Genomic DNA, 22076 nt, shown 5'->3' with positions numbered 1-22076 from the left:
TTAGCTACTGATAGCTAGTGGTGCACAAGCTAGGTCTATTTGAAACATTGGCATCTACTGTCAGCATTTACCCGCCAGATTCAGAAGCTTGAAGATAAAATGGCGCCGTACTGGATGGCCGCCGTTTTGCAGGCTCCGACCCAACTTTGCTATTTTGTCAGCCACCTCTTCCCTCCATTCTACTGGCTAATGTACAGTCACTAGATAATAAGATGGAGGATCTATTTTGTCAGCCACCTCTTCCCTCCATTCTACTGGCTAATGTACAGTCACTAGATAATAAGATGGAGGATCTCTGATCGTCCCTCCATTCTACTGGCTAATGTACAGTCACTAGATAATAAGATGGAGGATCTCTGATCGTCCCTCCATTCTACTGACTAATATACAGTCACTAGATAATAAGATGGAGGACCTCTGATCGTCCCTCCATTCTACTGACTAATATACAGTCACTAGATAATAAGATGGAGGACCTCTGATCGTCCCTCCATTCTACTGGCTAATGTACAGTCACTAGATAATAAGATGGAGGACTTCTGATCGTCCCTCCATTCAGCTGGCTAATGTACAGTCACTAGATAATAAGATGGAGGACCTCTGATCATCCCTCAATTCTACTGGCTAATGTACAGTCACTTGATAATAATAGTAAGATGGAGGACCTCCGATCACAGATTTGCTACCAATGGGACTATTGAAACTGCAATAATATCTGGACTACCTGACATGATGACTCCTTGCTGTCCCCAGTCCACCTGACCGTGCTGCTGCTCCAGTTTCAACTGTTTTGCCTTATTATTATTCGACCATGCTGGTCATTTATGAACATTTGAACATCATGTTCTGTTATAATCTCCACCCGGCACAGCCAGAAGAGGACTGGCCACCCCACATCGCCTGGTTCCTCTCTAGGTTTCTTCCTAGGTTTTGGCCTTTCTAGGGAGTTTTTCCTAGCCACCTTGCTTCTACACCTGCATTGCTTGCTGTTTGGGGTTTTGGGCTGGGTTTCTGTACAGCACTTTGAGATATCAGCTGATGTACGAAGGGCTATATAAATAAATTTGATTTGATTTGATCTGCTTTTCTGAAACAAGATACCGACATTGCTATTGAACTCTATGGCTTCTCCATTCACCGGGTGGTCAGGACAGTAGAGTCAGGGAAATCAAGGGGGGAGGGGTTTGCCTCTTCATCAACTGTTGTGCTAGCTCCAGTGCGGTGGAAGTGTCGACTAATTGTTCACCCATCTTGGAATACCTGAAGGTCAAATGCCGACCCTTCTACCTCCCGAGGGAGTTTTCAGCTGTTATTGTTACTGTTGTAGACATTCCACTTCAGGACAAGAAAAATAACAATCTGACACTTAAACTGTACAAAGCTATAAACAAGCAAGAAAACCTTCATCCAGAGTCTGCTTTTGTGTTTGCCGGCAATTTTTATTCCGTGACACTAATACACATGGGGAGATAAAGTTCTAGACCACTGTTATTCTACCAACACGCAAGCATACAAGACCCTCCCCTTTCCATCATTCGGCAAATCAGATCATGACTCCGTACTCCTGCTTCCTGTTTACAATCAGAAACTCCCAACAGGAAGTACCCATGACTCACTCTGTTGAGAATTGGTCAGCAGAATCAGAGATTATGCTACAGGACTGCTTTGTAGCGCTGATTGGCATATGTTGTTTCGAGACTCCGTCAATAACATTGACGCGCTAACCACCTCCGTCACTGGCTTCAATACAAAATGGATCAGCGACGTTGTCCCCATGGTGAGGATTTGACACATCACCAATCAGAAGCCCTGGATTAACAGAGGTTGGAGCTAAACTAAAGGCTACTGCACACAGAGCTATTGTAGACAACCCTGAGGCTACGACCGAAGACAGGAATAAGTAAAAGTCCTGCTATGTTCTCCGCAGAGTCAATGATGCCTCTCTACCAGACGAACTCAATGCATTTTATGCACGCTTTGACAACATCGTGCCGGGTATGAGGGCCGTCACCGACCCAGAAGATTGGCTTATGGCACACATGAACTCCACCATCCCAGACACCCTAGACCCACTACAATCTGCATACCACCTCAATAGATCCATAGATGGTGCAATTGCTCTCCACACTGCCCTCACCCACCAAGATAAGAATGCTGTTCATTGATTACAGCTCAGCGTTCAACACCATTGTCCACTCCAATCTTGTCACCAAGCTTAGGACCCTGGGTCTGAACACCTCCCTCTGAAACTGTATCCAGGACTTCCTGATGGACCACCCCAAGATGGTTAGGGTAGGTAACAACACATCCGCCACGCTGATCCTCAACACAGGGGCCCCTCAGGGGTGTGTGCTCAGTCCCCCTCCCCGTACCCCCTGTTAACTCATGACTGCATGGCCAGGCACGACTCCAACACCATCATTAAGTTTGCCGATTACACAACAACGTTAGGCCTGGTCACCTACAACGACGAAACAGCCTATAGGGAGGAGATCAGAGACCTGACCGTGTGGTGCCAGGACAACAACCTCTCCCTCAACGTGATCAAGACAAATGAGATCATTGTGGACTACAGGAAAAGGAGGACAGAGCACGCCCCCATTCTCATCGACGGGGCTGTAGTGGAGCAGGTTGAGAGCTTCAAGATCCTTGGTGTCCACATCACCAACAAACTAACATGGTCCAAGCACACAAAGACAGTCATGAAGAGGGCATGACAAAACCTATTCCCCCTCAGGAGACTGAAAACATTTGTCATGGGTCCCCAGATCCTTAAAAGGTTTTACAGCTGCACCATTGAGAGCATGACTGGTTGCATCACGGCCTGGTATGGCAACAGCTCGGCCTCCGATCGCAAGGCACTACAGAGGGTAGTGCGTTCGGGCCAGTACATCACTGGGGCCAAGCATCCTGTCATCTAGCACCTCTACCAGGCGGTGTCAAAGGAAGGCCCCAAATATGGTCAAAGACTCCAGCCAACCTAGTCATAAACTGTTCTCTATGCTACCACACGGCAAGCGGTATCGGAGCGCCAAGTCTAGGTTCAAGAGATTTCTTAACAGCTTCTACCCCCAAGCCATAAGACTCCTGAACAGCTAATCAAATGGCTACCCAGACTATTTGCATTGCCTCCCCCCTTTCTACACTGCTGCTATTCTCTGTTATTATCTATGCATAGTCACTTGAATAACTCTACCAATATATTATGTACATATTACCTCAATTACCTCGACACCGGTGCCCCCGCACATTGACTCTGTACCGGTACCCCCTGTATATAGCCTCCACATTGACTCTGTACCGGTACCCCCTGTATGTAGCCTCCATATTGACTCTGTACCGGTACCCCCTGTATATAGCCTCCACATTGACTCTGTACCGGTACCCCCTGTATATAGCCTCCACATTGACTCTGTACCGGTACCCCCTGTATATAGCCTCCACATTGACTCTGTACCGGTACCCCTAGGAATATAGCCTCCATATTGACTCTGTACTGGTTTGGTTCCCCCTGTATATAGCCTCCATATTGACTCTGCACTGGTTCCCCCTGTATATTGCCTCCACATTGACTCTGTACTGGTACCCCCTGTATATAGCCTCCACATTGACTCTGTACTGGTACCCCCTGTATATAGCCTCCACATTGACTCTGTACCAGTACCCCATGTATGTAGCCCCGATATTGTTATTTACTGCTGCTCTTTAATTATTTCTTATCTCTTACTTTTTTGGGGGTATTTTCTGAAAACTGCATTCTTGGTTAAGGGCTTGTAAGAAAGTTGTATTCAGCGCTTGTGACAAATACAATTTGATTTGACATTATAAATATGGTCCTGGAACTGACCCTGTATATATGATGCTTACTTACTATGTTCTTCATATTTCTTGTTTTTTCTAGTACATCACATTACATTTACGTCATTTAGCAGACGCTTTTATCCAGAGCGACTTACAAATTGGTGAATTCACCTTCTGACATCCAGTGGAACAGCCACTTTACAATAGTGCATCTAAATCATTTAAGGGGGGGTAGTACATTGTTATTGATTATTACATTGTTGGGTTTCGAGTTTGAAAGAAAGGCTTGTGTATGTGACATTGAAACTTGGAAAACCCCATTAGGAAAAAAAGCTTAACCCTACTTGGATTTTTGCCCAAAGTTTAGAAGACAAAAACTAAACATAATGTATGATTTTTTTTATTTTAGTTCATTTTCAGTTTACTCTAATAACCTTTAATTTTGTATAATTATAGAAGCAAGAGCAGAGGTGAACTTTAAATGTGAAAATGTTAGACACGTTCTGTGTGTTGTCTCTCAGCAGGCTCCAGAGCAGGAGGTGGTGTATCTCTTAATCCCAACCCAGGCGGTAGGGGCTCTGATCGGGAAGAAGGGGCAGCACATCAAACAGCTAGCACGCTTCGCTGGGGCCTCCATCAAGGTAGGAGGACATCTCCTTTTTTAACAACATAGAAATATTTATTTTCTTCTTACAGCAAATCATAAACTATTTACATTAGAAATTGTTACTGCGACTAAGGAAAGGGTTAGGGTCAGGGGCTAGGGTTAGGGGTTGGGGGTTAGGGGTTGGGGTCAGGGGTTAGGGGTTAGGGTTAGGGTCTATTTACATTAGAAAATGTTACTGCGACTAAGGAAAGGGTTAGGGTCAGGGGCTAGGGTTAGGGGTTGGGGGTTGGGGGTTAGGGGTTGGGGTCAGGGGTTAGGGGTAGGGTCTATTTACATTAGAAAATGTTACTGCGACTAAGGAAAGGGTTAGGGTCAGGGGCTAGGGTTAGGGGTTGGGGGTTAGGGGTTGGGGTTAGGGGTTAGGGTTAGGGTCTATTTACATTAGAAAATGTTACTGCGACTAAGGAAAGGGTTAGGGGTTATGGGTTGGGGGCTATGGGTTAGGGGTTGGGGTTAGGGTCTATTGACATTAGAAAATGTTACTGCGACTAAGGAAAGGGTTAGGGGTTAGGTGTTATGGGTTGGGGGCTATGGGTTGGGGGCTAGGGTTAGGGGTTAGGGGTTGGGGTTAGGGGTTAGGGTCTATTGACATTAGAAAATGTTACTGCGACTAAGGAAAGGGTTAGGGTCAAGGGTTAGGGTCAGGGGTTAGGGGTTAGGGTCAGGGGTTAGGGTCAGGGGTTGGGGTTTGGGTCAGGGGTTGGGGTTTGGGGTTAGGGTCTATTGACATTAGAAAATGTTACTGCGACTAAGGAAAGGGTTAGGGTCAGGGGTTAGGGGTTGGGGTTAGGGTCAGGGGTTAGGTGTTGGGGTTAGGGTCTATTGACATTAGAAAATGTTACCGCGACTAAGGAAAGCAAAGGGCCTTGAAAGCATCCCTGGATCATCCAACTCTTGAATCTCACTGTTCTGTGGTCAGGGTTGTTTGAGTCACTGTTCTGTGGTCAGGGTTGTTTGAGTCACTGTTCTGTGGTCAGGGTTGGTTGAGTCACAGGGGCTTTCTGGACTCCTGCTGAGGATCTTAAGACTCCTGTATCTCTACAAACAGTCTCTGTTGACAGCTGACTAACAGACCAGGCATCCTAAAGATCCTCTCTAACTGTAACAGACCAGGCATCCTAAAGATCCTCTCTAACCGTAACAGACCAGGCATCCTCCTCTCTAACTGTCTAACAGACCAGGCATCCTAAAGATCCTCTCTAACTGTAACAGACCAGGCATCCTAAAGATCCTCTCTAACCGTAACAGACCAGGCATCCTAAAGATCCTCTCTAACCGTAACAGACCAGGCATCCTAAAGATCCTCTCTAACCGTAACAGACCAGGCATCCTAAAGATCCTCTCTAACCATAACAGACCAGGCATCCTAACCATAACGGACCAGGCATCCTAAAGATCCTCTCTAACCATAACAGACCAGGCATCCCAGGCATCCTAAAGATCCTCTCTAACCATAACGGACCAGGCATCCTAAAGATCCTCTCTAACCGTAACAGACCAGGCATCCTAAAGATCCTCTCTAACCATAACAGACCAGGCATCCTAAAGATCCTCTCTAACCATAACGGACCAGGCATCCTAAAGATCCTCTCTAACCATAACAGACCAGGCATCCTAAAGATCCTCTCTAACCGTAACAGACCAGGCATCCTAAAGATCCTCTCTAACCGTAACAGACCAGGCATCCTAAAGATCCTCTCTAACCATAACAGACCAGGCATCCTAAAGATCCTCTCTAACCATAACGGACCAGGCATCCTAAAGAGGAAGGCATGTTCTCTCAACAGCTTTGGCTCAGGTCTGGCTGTGAATATTGCAATGTGGTCGACTTGGGCCGTAACACTGCATGATTCAGAGTTTCTTCAAGGCATGATTGAGGTGGTGACCCTCTAACCTCTCCCTGTCCCCAAGATCGCCCCAGCAGAGAACCCTGGCGTCACTGAGAGGATGGTCATGATCACCGGACCTCCAGCAGCTCAGTTTAAGGTAAACACACGTCTATGTCAACATCTTCAGCCATCAGCATTCAGCAGTACTGGCCTGTAGCCATGTCAGTCTCCGTTCCATTCCAGGTCAGCAGCCTGGTAGACCCTTAACATCTGCTCACCTGTACCAGCCTGTAGTTTCCATATGTCTTCTCCTGTGTTGTGACTTCCAGGCCCAGGGCAGGATATTTGGGAAGCTGAAAGAGGAAAACTTCTTCACAGCGAAGGACGAAGTGAAGCTAGAGACACATATCAAAGTTCCCTCGAATGCAGCCGGACGAGTCATCGGCAAGGGAGGCAAAACCGTGAGTAACAACAACTGTACATGCAGTCGGAGTCACAGCGCCATGCCGGGTGCTCTTTGAAATGCGCTCAGTGTCTTTCCAGTCAGGAGTCATGATCTCTTGGCCTCTCTAGGTCAATGAGCTGCAGAACCTGACCAGTGCAGAGGTCATCGTGCCACGAGACCAAACGCCAGACGAGAACGATGAGGTCTTCGTAAAGATCAGCGGGCATTTCTTCGCCAGTCAGGTGATATCATGTATTTTCTGCTCTAGTCATATATAATATGTCATAATATGCCATTTAGCAGACACCTTTTGTCCAATGCAACGTACAGGTGTCTGTGCATACATTTTCCTATGGCTGCCATGCTCTACCGACTGAGTCACACAGGACCAGTGTAATGTTCAAGTCAAAACACTTTGACATGATTCAATCCTAAAATACAGTATGTTTCTTCCAGTCTGCTCAGAGGAAGATCCGTGAGATCATCCAGCAGGTGAAACAGCAGGAACAGAAACACCAGCAGCAGGGAGCTCCCAGCATGCACCACTCTAAGTGACCAGCAGGTAGAGCGGTGCGGCTCACTCCCCCTTTCTCTCTCCAGCGGGCTCAAGCCAATGAATGTAGCCCTCCCACCTGGACAGACGGCCAGACCAGCCAATGGGACAAGGCAAAGCAGAACAGCAGAACCGGGAACAAAACCAAAGAACTTAATTGATCGGGGGGGAAAAGTGATGAGAGTCAAAGGCTTGGGGCATTATGTGCACTGCCAGCCCAGAGCGGAGAGAGAGGACGGGGAGAGGAAACGGAAATGTCAAAATACAAAACATATATAAAAACAAGATGAAGTAGGATGGAAGTAGGCTAACTAACATACAGTAGGCCTAACAGACAGACAACATCAAAACAGACATGATGGCATTATGAAGGTAGTTCTGTAGTTTAGTAGAATGATGAGTATGATGGTGTGATTCAGGGAGAAGGACTGTCTGAGACGCTTGTGGTTCACATTAATGATAAAAGTCAGTATCCTTAACAGTACTAAGACAGAGTAGAACACATCGTGCCTTCCAAGTGGCACCCTATTCCCTACATAGTGCACTACTGTTGACCAGAGCCCCGTAGACATACAATGGTATATACTAAACTATGGCCTGGTATTCGGTTACACAGCAGATGGAATGACAGCGCATGTTGTGGCTTAATATCTAACAAAACTGGATATTTCCTAGATTGAAATGGGCTTTCAGTAGAACATGGAACTTTAGTTGGGGCTCTATAGGCCCATATAGGGAATAAGGAGAAAAGTGTCAACAGCAGTGTGAACAGCAGTGTGAACAGCAGTGTCAACAGCAGTGTGAACAGCAGTGTCAACAGCAGTGTCAACAGCAGTGTGAACAGCAGTGTCAACAGCAGTGTGAACAGCAGTGTCAACAGCAGTGTGAACAGCAGTGTGAACAGCAGTGTGAACAGCAGTGTCAACGGCAGTGTCAACGGCAGTGTGAACGGCAGTGTGAACGGCAGTGTCAACGGCAGTGTGAACGGCAGTGTCAACGGCAGTGTGAACGGCAGTGTCAACGGCAGTGTCAACGGCAGTGTCAACGGCAGGGTCAACGGCAGTGTGAACGGCAGTGTCAACGGCAGTGTGAACAGCAGTGTGAACAGCAGTGTGAACAGCAGTGTCAACAGCAGTGTCAACAGCAGTGTGAACAGCAGTGTCAACAGCAGTGTCAACAGCAGTGTGAACAGCAGTGTCAACAGCAGTGTGAACAGCAGTGTCAACAGCAGTGTCAACAGCAGTGTCAACAGCAGTGTGAACAGCAGTGTGAACAGCAGTGTGAACAGCAGTGTGAACAGCAGTGTCAACGGCAGTGTCAACGGCAGTGTGAACGGCAGTGTCAACGGCAGTGTCAACGGCAGTGTCAACGGCAGTGTCAACGGCAGTGTCAACAGCAGTGTGAACAGCAGTGTCAACGGCAGTGTCAACGGCAGTGTCAACAGCTAAGGGCATCCCCTCCGCCAGGGGCTAAGGACACCCCCTCCACCAGGGGCTAAGGACACCCACTCCGCCAGGGGCTAAGGACACCCACTCCGCCAGGGGCTAAGGACACCCCCTCCGCCAGGGGCTAAGGACACCCACTCCGCCAGGGGCTAAGGACACCCACTCCGTCAGGGGCTAAGGACACCCCCTCCACCAGGGGCTAAGGACACCCACTCCGCCAGGGGCTAAGGACATCCCCTCCGCCCATTTCTTACTGTTCATATCTGATTTGACTTTCTGCTTTTCCTTCCTGCATCTCCGCTTCCTTCATTTTCACATCTGTTTTTTTTTTTACATTATAATATTTTTTTTCAGCCTTTTATTCCATATACAGGGCCCATAGGGCCACGTTTTAAAGTAGTGCACTATATATAGGGAATAGGGTGCCATAGGGCCGCGGTCTAAAGTAGTGCACTATATATAGGGAATAGGGTGTCATAGGGCCCCTATCTAAAGTAGTGCAATATATATAGGGAATAGGGTGCCATAGGGCTGCGGTCTAAAATAGTGCACTATATATAGGGAATAGTTGCTTGGACTGTTGTCTCTTTCCAGTGATCCTGCCGACCAAGGATGGGTCTGAGGAACTATTTGGCGTCTCAGCTAGTCTAGCTGCTAGCCTAGCTGCATATAAAGTTAGCGGGGTGTTCTTGAACGCAGTCCGCAACGCGGTTAGCCATTGTGGCTGGGACCGCTGATTGACCCGGGTTTGTGGCTGTCTCGATCCCTGCTGTTTGTTGTTTTCAATCTTCCCTGTGACCTGCCCTGTCTGGAACTGAGAGGAGTAACAGCATAACCTACGTTGCTAGCTACCATGACAAAGACCAAAGCCAGCAGGACTACCGTTGAGGACAGTGGTGTCTCTCTATCACACGTGAATCTTTTAAAATGAAAAATGAGCGACCTAACCAGAGAGGTCCAGGACCTGAAGAACAGTTTGCAGTTCTCCCAGGGTCAGCTCGACGAGTTGAAGCAGGAAAACGGCAAGATGACAGCAATCTGTAAGTCATTGAGAGAGGACATCAGTTCTGTATGTGAATCCATGATAATCAGAGTTTTACATCATTCTTATCTCGAGGGATAATCAAGGCAGAACATGGTTGTGGACGGAATTGCAGAATCTCAACATGAGACCTGGGCGGAGTCTGAGAGCAAAGTGAGGGAAATGATCTGAGAAATTGAAGATGGACCACAGGAAGATTGCAGGTGACAGGCCCAGACTGGTCAAGTTCCTGAGGTTCAAGGACAAGGTAGCTGTTTTGGAAAGAGTCAATAACTTGAGAGGAACGTATATATTCCTCAACCAGGACTGCCAGAGTGCGTGAGGACATTGCGTACATCCACTATGACAGTCTCATTGTCCACCCTCCCTCCCAGAAGCCTGGAAGGGATGAGAGAGCCGAGCCTACGGGCTCGTAGCTTCAACCCCGCCGCACACACACACACCAACTGATTAATGGCCTGCTGAATGTATATGTCTTTCTCTTGCTTTGCTCTTTTCAGTATTATGTCTACCTCTGATCAGCGACCCAGGAAAGGGCTGAAAACAGCTCATATTAATATATGCAGCTTTAGAAATAAAGTCAATAACTTGATAACATTCATATATTAGCCATTTGAGACTCACTTAGATCATTAATTTGATGATACAGCAGTAGCAATACAAGGATATAACATTTACAGAAGAGACAGGCATGTTTATGGAGGAGGGGTTGCTGTATATATTCAGTCATATCCCTGTAATGTTTATAGGGGAGGTGCTGTATATATTCAGTCATATCCCTGTAATGTTTATTGGGGAGGTGTTGCTGTATATATTCAGTCATACCCCTGTAATGTTTATAGGGGAGGTGTTGTTGTATATATTCAGAGCCATATCCCTGTAATGTTTATAGGGGAGGTGTTGTTGTATATATTCAGTCATATCCCTGTAATGCTTATGGGGGGGGGGAATGCCTTTTCTTTGGGGGTTAGGGTTAGGGTATCTAAATAATGTGTGAAATGCTTGATAGTGTATGTGATGTAAACAGAGAGGTCTACTGTCTTGGGGACCTGAATATTGACTGGTTTTCATCAAGTTGTCCGCTCAAGAGGAAGCTTCTCACTGTAACCAGTGTCTGTAATCTGGTTCAGGTTATTAATCAACCTACCAGGGTGTTTACAAACACTACAGGAACAAGATCATCCACATGTATCGGTCAAATATTTACTAATACTGTAGAACTTTGTTCTAAACCTATATCCATACCCATTGGATGCCGTGATCACAATATAGTGCCTATATGCAGGAAAGCCAAAGTTCCATCAGCTGGTCCTAAAACAGTGTATAAGAGATCATACAAAAGATTTTGCTCTGACTCTTATGTGGATGATGTTAAAAATATTTGTTGGTCTGATGTGATTAATGAGGAGCATCCAGACACTGCACTTGATTCATTTATGAAATTGCTTCTTCCAATTATTAATAAACATGCACCTGTTAAGAAGCTGACTGTTAGAACTGTTGAGGCTCCATGGATCGATGAGGAGTTGAACAACTGTATGGTTGAAAGAGATGGGGCAACAGGAGTGGCTAATAAGTCTGGCTGCACATCTGACTGGCTGACTGACTGCAAATTGAGAAATGATGTGACTAAACTCAACAAAAAGCAGAAGAAACTTCATTATGACGCTAAGATCAATGATATAAAGAATTATGTAGAAAACAACTTGGAGTACTTTAAATGAAATAATGGACAGAAAGACAAATTCAACTCCAAATTAAATTCCATTTTTCATCAATTCAGATGACTTATTCATCACAAAACCATTTGTTGCCAATTATTTTAATGATTATTTCATTTGCACAATGGGCAAACTTAGGCAGGAAATGCCCACGACAAACAGTGAGCAATTATATTCATGAATAAAAAAAATAAATAATGAAAAACCTCCTGGCATTGACAACTTAGATGGAAAGCTACTGAGGATTGTAGCTGAGTCTATAGCCACTCGTATCTGTCATATTTTGAATCTGAGCCTAGAGGAAAGACTTTGTCCTCAGGCCTGAAGGGAAGCCAAAGTCATTCCGCTACCTAAGAGTGGTAAAGCAGCCTTTACTGGTTCTAACAGCAGACCTATAAGCTTGCTGCCAGCTCTTAGAAAACTGTTGGGAAAAATTGTGTTTGACCAAATACAATGCTATCTCTCTGTCAATTTTATTTTTTTACCCCCCAATTTCATGGTATCCAATTGGTAGTAGTTACAGTCTTGTCTCATCACTGCAACTCCCGTACAGCCTTGGGAGAGGTGAAGGTCAAGAGCCATGCTTCCTCCGAAACACAACCTAACCAAGCCGCACTGCTTCTTGACACAATGCACAACCAACCCAGAAGCCAGCCACACCAATGTGTCAGAGGAAACACCTGGTCAGCGTGCACTGCGCCCGGCCCAACACAGGAGTGAGCGATGAGACCAGGATATCCCTGCCGACCAAGCCCTCCCTAACCCCGACGACGCTGGGCCAATTGTGCGCCGCCCCATGGTCTCTTACCCAGAATCTCTAGTGGCACAGCTAGCACTGATGCAGTGCCTTAGACCACTGCGCCACCCGGGAGGCCCCTCTGTAAACAAATTAACAGACTTTTTGCATGCTTATAGACAATGACCTGCCACTTGCATTGAACAAAGCATGTGTGTTCATGTATGCTGATGATTCAACCATATACGCATCAGCAACCACAGCTAATGAACTCACTGAAACCCTTAACAAAGAGTTGCAGTCTGTTTTGGAATGCGTGGACAATAATACATTGGTCCTGGACATCTATTAAACCAAGAGCATTGTATTTGGTACAAATCATTCCCTAAGTTCTAGACCTCAACTGAATCTGGCAATGAATGGTGTGGCTGTTGAACAAGTTGAGGAGACTCAATTACATGATGTTACCTTAGAATGTAAACTGTCATGGTCAAAACATATAGATTCAATGGTTGTAAAGATGGAGAGAGGTCTGTCCGTAATAAAGAGATGCTCTGCTTTTTTGACACCACACGCCACAAAGCAAGTTCTGCAGGCTCTAGTTTGGTCTAATCTTGATTATTGTCCAGTCATATGGTATAGTGCTGCAAGGAAAGACCTTGTTAAACTGCAGCTGGTCCAGAACAGAGCGGCACATCTTGCTCTTCATTGTAATCAGAGGACTGATATAAATACTATGCATACCAGTCTCTCCTGGATAAGAGTTGAGGAGAAACTAACTGCATCACTTATTTTTTTACAATAAACAGTGTTGAAAATACCAAATTGTTTGCATAGTCAACTTACATACAGCTCTGACACACACACTTATCCCAGCAGACAGGCCACCAGGGGTCTTTTCACAGTCTCCAAATCGAGAACAATTTCAAGAAAGCGTACAGTATTATATAGAGCCTTATTGCATGGACTTCCATCTCACATTGCTCAAATAAACAGCAAACCTGGTTTTACAAAACAGATAAAGCAACACCTCACAGCACAACGCCTCTCCCCTATTGGACCTAGATAGTTTGTCCATTGATATTTAGGCTACGTGTGCCTTTTTAAAAATGTATGTAGTTCTGTCCTTGAGCTGTTGTTATCTATTAATGTTCTATATTATGTTTCATGTTCTGTGTGGACCCCAGGAAGAGGAGCTGCTGCTTTTGCAACAGCCAATGTGGATCCTAATAAAATACCAAATACGGTGCCATAGGGCCCTGGTCAAAAGTAGTGCACTATATAGGGTATAGGGTTTCATTAGGGATGTAGTTACAGTGGTTGTTTTCAACACTCTTCTTGAAGATTATCTAAAGTGAGATATTAAGGTCTTAAAATGGTGCCTGTTGAGATGAAGAGGTAGCCATGTTTAAAATGGGATGATGTGTACCTTATGAAGAGGTGAGGGGAGGTTTAAACAACAACGCCCTTTAAGGGCCTGTGTTGGGGTCGGGTTGTAGTGTTGTGAGGGGGTGATGTCTTGTAGTGTTGCAGAGTGTTAGTGGGAGTTTGTGTGTGGGGGTTCAGACAACCGCGTTTGGCTTTACACCTGCCTCTCAGTCAGGGAAATGTCTAAAATGGCGTGCCAGCTGTGAATGTCCAAGATACAACCTTTTAGAAATGTCAACCCTTACATGTCCAGTAGCCAATATGCGAAGACTGCCACATCGTTATAGATTTTCCTATTTTATTGTGTTAAACAATCTGACCGACTGTTTCAACAGTTTTCTGGCCATGCAGAATGTAGTACAACTCTAGTAGAAGGTAGTACAACTCTCGTAGAATGTAGTACAACTCTAGTAGAAGGTATTACAACTCTAGTAGAATGTAGTACAACTCTAGTAGAAGGTAGTGCAACTCTAGTAGAAGGTAGTACAACTCTAGTAGAAGGTAGTACAACTCTAGTAGAATGTAGTACAACTCTAGTAGAAGGTAGTACAACTCTAGTAGAATGTAGTACAACTCTAGTAGAAGGTAGTACAACTCTCGTAGAATGTAGTACAACTCTAGTAGAAGGTAGTGCAACTCTAGTAGAAGGTAGTGCAACTCTAGTAGAAGGTAGTACAACTCTAGTAGAAGGTAGTACAACTCCAGTAGAAGGTAGTACAACTCTCGTAGAATGTAGTACAACTCTAGTAGAAGGTAGTGCAACTCCAGTAGAAGGTAGTACAACTCTCGTAGAATGTAGTACAACTCTAGTAGAAGGTAGTACAACTCTAGTAGAAGGTAGTGCAACTCTCGTAGAATGTAGTACAACTCTAGTAGAAGGTAGTGCAACTCTAGTAGAAGGTAGTGCAACTCTAGTAGAAGGTAGTGCAACTCCAGTAGAAGGTAGTACAACTCTCGTAGAATGTAGTACAACTCTAGTAGAATGTAGTACAACTCTAGTAGAAGGTAGTACAACTCTCGTAGAATGTAGTACAACTCTAGTAAAAGGTAGTACAACTCTAGTAGAAGGTAGTGCAACTCTAGTAGAAGGTAGTGCAACTCTAGTAGAAGGTAGTACAACTCTAGTAGAAGGTAGTACAACTCTAGTAGAAGGTAGTACAACTCTAGTAGAATGTAGTACAACTCTAGTAGAATGTAGTGCAACTCTAGTAGAAGGTAGTACAACTCCAGTAGAAGGTAGTACAACTTTAGATTAGTGGTTGAACTGTCACTGTACAGGTTAATAACTGTAGATCTGTAGAACATGTATAAGAGTCACAATTCATCAATTTCATCGTCTCTCCGTAACCCAGCAATTACCAGTCTGTTGGACACAGTGGTCAGATCATCTCTCCGTAACCCAGCACTTACCAGTCTGTTGGACACAGTGGTCAGATCATCTCTCCGTAACCCAGCACTTACCAGTCTGTTGGACACAGTGGTCAGATCGTCTCTCTGAAACCCAGCACTTACCAGTCTGTTGGACACAGTGGTCAGATCGTCTCTCCGTAACCCAGCACTTACCAGTCTGTAGGACACAGTGTTCAGATCGTCTCTCCGTAACCCAGCACTTACCAGTCTGTTGGACACAGTGGTCAGATCGTCTCTCCGTAACCCAACACTTACCAGTCTGTTGGACACAGTGGTCAGATCGTCTGTTGGACACAGTGGTTACGGAGATCGTCTCTCCGTAACCCAGCACTTACCAGTCTGTTGGACACAGTGGTCAGATCGTCTCGCCGTAACCCAGCACTTACCAGTCTGTTGGACACAGTGGTCAGATCGTCTCTCCGTAACCCAGCACTTACCAGTCTGTTGGACACAGTGGTCAGATCGTCTCTCCGTAACCCAGCACTTACCAGTCTGTTGGACACAGTGGTCAGATCGTCTCGCCGTAACCCAGCACTTACCAGTCTGTTGGACACAGTTGGACACAGTGGTCAGATCGTCTCTCCGTAACCCAAAACTTACCAGTCTGTTGGACACAGTGGTCAGATCGTCTGTTGGACACAGTGGTTACGGAGATCGTCTCTCCGTAACCCAGCACTTACCAGTCTGTTGGACACAGTGGTCAGATCGTCTCTCCGTAACCCAGCACTTACCAGTCTGTTGGACACAGTGGTCAGATCGTCTCTCTGTAACCCAGCACTTACCAGTCTGTTGAACACAGTGGTCAGATCGTCTCTCCGTAACCCAGCACTTACCAGTCTGTTGGACACAGTGGTCAGATCGTCTCTCCGTAACCCAGCACTTACCAGTCTGTTGGACACAGTGGTCAGATCGTCTCTCCGTAACCCAGCACTTACCAGTCTGTTGGACACAGTGGTCAGATCGTCTCTCCGTAACCCAGCACTTACCAGTCTGTTGGACACAGTGGTCAGATCGTCTCGCCGTAACCCAGCACTTACCAGTCTGTTGGACACAGTTGGACACAGTGGTCAGATCGTCTCTCCGTAACCCAAAACTTACCAGTCTGTTGGACACAGTGGTCAGATCGTCTGTTGGACACAGTGGTTACGTCGTCTCTCCGTAACCCAGCACTTACCAGTCTGTTGGACACAGTGGTCAGATCGTCTCTCCGTAACCCAGCACTTACCAGTCTGTTGGACACAGTGGTCAGATCGTCTCTCCGTAACCCAGCACTTACCAGTCTGTTGGACACAGTGGTCAGATCGTCTCTCTGTAACCCAGCACTTACCAGTCTGTTGGACACAGTGGTCAGATCGTCTCTCCGTAACCCAGCACTTACCAGTCTGTTGGACACAGTGGTCAGATCGTCTCTCCGTAACCCAGCACTTACCAGTCTGTTGGACACAGTTGGACACAGTGGACAGATCGTCTCTCCGTAACCCAGCACCAGTCTGTTGGACCAGTCTGTCTGTTGGACACAGTGGTCAGATCGTCTCTCCGTAACCCAGCACTTACCAGTCTGTTGGACACAGTGGTCAGATCGTCTCTCCGTAACCCAGCACTTACCAGTCTGTTTGGACACAGTGGTCAGATCGTCTCTCCGTAACCCAGCACTTACCAGTCTGTTGGACACAGTGGTCAGATCGTCTCTCCGTAACCCAGCACTTACCAGTCTGTTGGACACAGTGGTCAGATCGTCTCTCTGTAACCCAGCACTTACCAGTCTGTTGGACACAGTGGTCAGATCGTCTCTCCGTAACCCAGCACTTACCAGTCTGTTGGACACAGTGGTCAGATCGTCTCTCCGTAACCCAAAACTTACCAGTCTGTTGGACACAGTGGTCAGATCGTCTCTCCGTAACCCAAAACTTACCAGTCTGTTGGACACAGTGGTCAGATCGTCTGTTGGACACAGTGGTTACGGAGACGTCTCTCCGTAACCCAACACTTACCAGTCTGTTGGACACAGTGGTTGGACAGATCGTCTCTCCGTAACCCAGCACTTACCAGTCTGTTGGACACAGTGGTCAGATCGTCTCTCCGTAACCCAGCACTTACCAGTCTGTTGGACACAGTGGTCAGATCGTCTCTCCGTAACCCAGCACTTACCAGTCTGTTGGACACAGTGGTCAGATCGTCTCGCCCAGTACCACTGTTGGACCAGCACTTACCAGTCTGTTGGACACAGTTGGACACAGTGGTCAGATCGTCTCTCCGTAACCCAAAACTTACCAGTCTGTTGGACACAGTGGTCAGATCGTCTGTTGGACACAGTGGTTACGGAGATCGTCCCGTAACCCAGCACTTACCAGTCTGTTGGACACAGTGGTCAGATCGTCTCTCCGTAACCCAGCACTTACCAGTCTGTTGGACACAGTGGTCAGGTCGTCTCTCTGTAACCCAGCACTTACCAGTCTGTTGGACACAGTGGTCAGATCGTCTCTCCGTAACCCAGCACTTACCAGTCTGTTGGACACAGTGGTCAGATCGTCTCTCCGTAACCCAGCACTTACCAGTCTGTTGGACACAGTGGTCAGATCGTCTCTCCGTAACCCAGCACTTACCAGTCTGTTGGACACAGTGGTCAGATCGTCTCTCTGTAACCCAGCACTTACCAGTCTGTTGGACACAGTGGTCAGATCGTCTCTTAACCCAGCACTTACCAGTCTGTTGGACACAGTTGGACACAGTGGTCAGATCGTCTCTCCGTAACCCAAAACTTACCAGTCTGTTGGACACAGTGGTCAGATCGTCTGTTGGACACAGTGGTTACGGAGATCGTCTTTCCGTAACCCAGCACTTACCAGTCTGTTGGACACAGTGGTCAGATCGTCTCTCCTCCGTAACCCAGCACTTACCAGTCTGTTGGACACAGTGGTCAGATCGTCTCTCCGTAACCCAGCACTTACCAGTCTGTTGGACACAGTAGTCAGATCGTCTCTCTGTAACCCAGCACTTACCAGTCTGTTGGACACAGTGGTCAGATCGTCTCTCCGTAACCCAGCACTTACCAGTCTGTTGGACACAGTGGTCAGATCGTCTCGCCATAACCCAGCACTTACCAGTCTGTTGGACACAGTTGGACACAGTGGTCAGATCGTCTCTCCGTAACCCAAAACTTACCAGTCTGTTGGACACAGTGGTCAGATCGTCTGTTGGACACAGTGGTTACGGAGATCGTCTCTCCGTAACCCAGCACTTACCAGTCTGTTGGACACAGTGGTCAGATTGTCTCTCCGTAACCCAGCACTTACCAGTCTGTAGGACACAGTTGGACACAGTGGTCAGATCGTCTCTCCGTAACCCAGCACTTACCAGTCTGTTGGACACAGTGGTCAGATTGTCTCTCCGTAACCCAGCACTTACCAGTCTGTTGGACACAGTGGTCAGATCGTCTCTCTGTAACCCAACACTTACCAGTCTGTTGAACACAGTGGTCAGATCGTCTCTCCGTAACCCAGCACTTACCAGTCTGTTGGACACAGTGGTCAGATCGTCTCTCCGTAACCCAGCACTTACCAGTCTGTTGGACACAGTGGTCAGATTGTCTCTCCGTAACCCAGCACTTACCAGTCTGTTGGACACAGTGGTCAGATCGTCTCGCCGTAACCCAGCACTTACCAGTCTGTTGGACACAGTTGGACACAGTGGTCAGATCGTCTCTCCGTAACGCAGCACTTACCAGTCTGTAGGACACACTGGTCAGATCGTCTCTCCGTAACCCAGCACTTACCAGTCTGTTGGACACAGTGGTCAGATCGTCTCTCCGTAACCCAGCACTTACCAGTCTGTTTGACACAGTGGTCAGATCGTCTCTCCGTAACCCAGCACTTACCAGTCTGTTGGACACAGTGGTCAGATCGTCTCTCCGTAACCCAGCACTTACCAGTCTGTTGGACACAGTAGTCAGATCATCTCTCTGTAACCCAGCACTTACCAGTCTGTTGAACACAGTGGTCAGATCATCTCTCTGTAACCCAGCACTTACCAGTCTGTTGAACACAGTGGTCAGATCGTCTCTCCGTAACCCAACACTTACCAGTCTGTAGGACACAGTGGTCAGATCGTCTCTCTGTAACCCAGCACTTACCAGTCTGTTGGACACAGTGGTCAAATCGTCTCTCCGTAACCCAGCACTTACCAGTCTGTTGAACACAGTGGTCAGATCGTCTCTCCGTAACCCAACACTTACCAGTCTGTTGGACACAGTGGTCAGATCGTCTCTCCGTAACCCAGCACTTACCAGTCTGTTGGACACAGTGGTCAGATCGTCTCTCCGTAACCCAGCACTTACCAGTCTGTTGGACACAGTGGTCAGATCGTCTCTCCGTAACCCAGCACTTACCAGTCTGTTGGACACAGTGGTCAGATCGTCTCGCCGTAACCCAGCACTTACCAGTCTGTTGGACACAGTTGGACACAGTGGTCAGATCGTCTCTCTGTAACCCAGCACTTACCAGTCTGTAGGACACAGTGGTCAGATCGTCTCTCCGTAACCCAGCACTTACCAGTCTGTTGGAACCAGTGGTCAGATCGTCTCGCCGTAACCCAGCACTTACCAGTCTGTTGGACACAGTTGGACACAGTGGTCAGATCGTCTCTCTGTAACCCAGCACTTACCAGTCTGTAGGACACAGTGGTCAGATCGTCTCTCCGTAACCCAGCACTTACCAGTCTGTTGGACACAGTGGTCAGATCGTCTCTCCATAACCCAGCACTTACCAGTCTGTTGAACACAGTAGTCAGATCATCTCTCCATAACCCAGCACTTACCAGTCTGTTGGACACAGTGGTCAGATCGTCTCTCCGTAACCCAGCACTTACCAGTCTGTTGAACACAGTGGTCAGATCGTCTCTCCGTAACCCAACACTTACCAGTCTGTTGAACACAGTGGTCAGATCGTCTCTCTGTAACCCAACACTTACCAGTCTGTTGAACACAGTGGTCAGATCGTCTCTCCGTAACCCAGCACTTACCAGTCTGTTGGACTCAGTGGTCAGATCGTCTCTCCGTAACCCAACACTTACCAGTCTGTTGGACACAGTGGTCAGATCGTCTCTCCGTAACCCAACACTTACCAGTCTGTTGGACACAGTGGTCAGATCGTCTCTCTGTAACCCAACACTTACCAGTCTGTTGGACACAGTAGTCAGATCGTCTCTCCGTAACCCAACACTTACCAGTCTGTTGGACTCAGTGGTCAGATCGTCTCTCCGTAACCCAGCACTTACTAGTCTGTTGGACACAGTGGTCAGATCGTCTCTCCGTAACCCAGCACTTACCAGTCTGTTGAACACCGTGGTCAGATCGTCTCTCCGTAACCCAGCACTTACCAGTCTGTTGGACACAGTGGTCAGATCGTCTCTCTGTAACCCAACACTTACCAGTCTGTTGAACACAGTGGTCAGATCGTCTCTCCGTAACCCAGCACTTACCAGTCTGTTGGACACAGTGGTCAGATCGTCTCTCCGTAACCCAGCACTTACCAGTCTGTTGAACACAGTGGTCAGATCATCTCTCTGTAACCCAGCACTTACCAGTCTGTTGAACACAGTGGTCAGATCGTCTGTTGGACACAGTGGTTACGGAGATCGTCTCTCCGTAACCCAGCACTTACCAGTTTGTTGGACACAGTGGTCAGATCATCTCTCTGTAACCCAGCACTTACCAGTCTGTTGGACACAGTGGTCAGATCGTCTCTCTGTAACCCAGCACTTACCAGTCTGTTGAACACAGTGGTCAGATCATCTCTGTAACCCAGCACTTACCAGTCTGTTGAACACAGTGGTCAGATCATCTCTCTGTAACCCAGCACTTACCAGTCTGTTGAACACAGTGGTCAGATCGTCTCTCTGTAACCCAACACTTACCAGTCTGTTGAACACAGTGGTCAGATCGTCTCTCCGTAACCCAACACTTACCAGTCTGTTGGACACAGTGGTCAGATCGTCTCTCTGTAACCCAACACTTACCAGTCTGTTGGACACAGTGGTCAGATCGTCTCTCCGTAACCCAACACTTACCAGTCTGTTGGACACAGTGGTCAGATCGTCTCTCCGTAACCCAACACTTACCAGTCTGTTGGACACAGTGGTCAGATCGTCTCTCTGTAACCCAACACTTACCAGTCTGTTGGACACAGTGGTCAGATCGTCTTGGAGTAACTGCGTCCCAAATGACACCTTATTCCCCACATAGGGCTCTGGTCAACAGTAGTGCACTAAACTAGTGCACTATATGTAGTAAATAGTGTTCCATTTGGGAGCCAGTATCTCTACTGGGTTCTTTCAAATTGAACTCTAAAGGGTTCTCGTCAACGAAACTATTGGACTTCCTGTTTGCTGTACATTTCTCAAGTACCTCCCAAAATATATCCACTAAAGCTAAACCCATGTAGGGAAAAATGACATTCAGAAATCAAATAAAAAGATAGTGAAAGTTTAGTGTCTGTTTTGATTTTGGTACTGTTAAATCTGGGGCTGATGGACTGAATATAGACATCTGGGGCTGATGGACTGAATACAGACATCTGGGGCTGATGGACTGAATACAGACATCTGGGGCTGGTGGTCTGAATACAGACATCTGGGGCTGATGGTCTGAATACAGACATCTGGGGCTGATGGTCTGAATACAGACATCTGGGGCTGGTGGTCTGAATACAGACATCTGGGGCTGATGGTCTGAATACAGACATCTGGGGCTGATGGTCTGAATACAGACATCTGGGGCTGGTGGTCTGAATACAGACATCTGGGGCTGATGGACTGAATACAGACATCTGGGGCTGATGGTCTGAATACAGACAACTGGGGCTGATGGACTGAATACAGACATCTGGGGCTGATGGACTGAATACAGACAACTGGGGCTGATGGACTGAAAACAGACAACTGGGGCTGATGGACTGAATACAGACATCTGGGGCTGATGGTCTGAATACAGACATCTGGGGCTGA

General features: G+C 47.0%; 1 protein-coding gene across 1 annotated transcript in view; it reads left to right on the top strand.

Annotated features, from left to right (window-relative positions):
* LOC135521386 (insulin-like growth factor 2 mRNA-binding protein 3-B) overlaps positions 1–8051 on the top strand; it is a 107204-nt gene extending 99153 nt beyond the window's left edge. The window contains exons 10-14 of the mRNA XM_064947287.1: positions 4323–4442; positions 6380–6454; positions 6627–6758; positions 6871–6984; positions 7199–8051. Coding sequence (XP_064803359.1) covers positions 4323–4442; positions 6380–6454; positions 6627–6758; positions 6871–6984; positions 7199–7297 — 540 coding nt within the window. The 3' untranslated portion in view covers positions 7298–8051. The remainder of the gene's footprint in view (positions 1–4322; positions 4443–6379; positions 6455–6626; positions 6759–6870; positions 6985–7198) is intronic.
* Positions 8052–22076: the final 14025 nt, after the last annotated feature.

The sequence above is a fragment of the Oncorhynchus masou genome, chromosome 29 (assembly GCF_036934945.1).
Source record: "Oncorhynchus masou masou isolate Uvic2021 chromosome 29, UVic_Omas_1.1, whole genome shotgun sequence".
Taxonomy (NCBI): Eukaryota; Metazoa; Chordata; class Actinopteri; order Salmoniformes; family Salmonidae; genus Oncorhynchus; species Oncorhynchus masou.
Note: the sequence above shows the minus strand (reverse complement) of the source record. Positions and strands in the feature narration are given on the sequence as shown.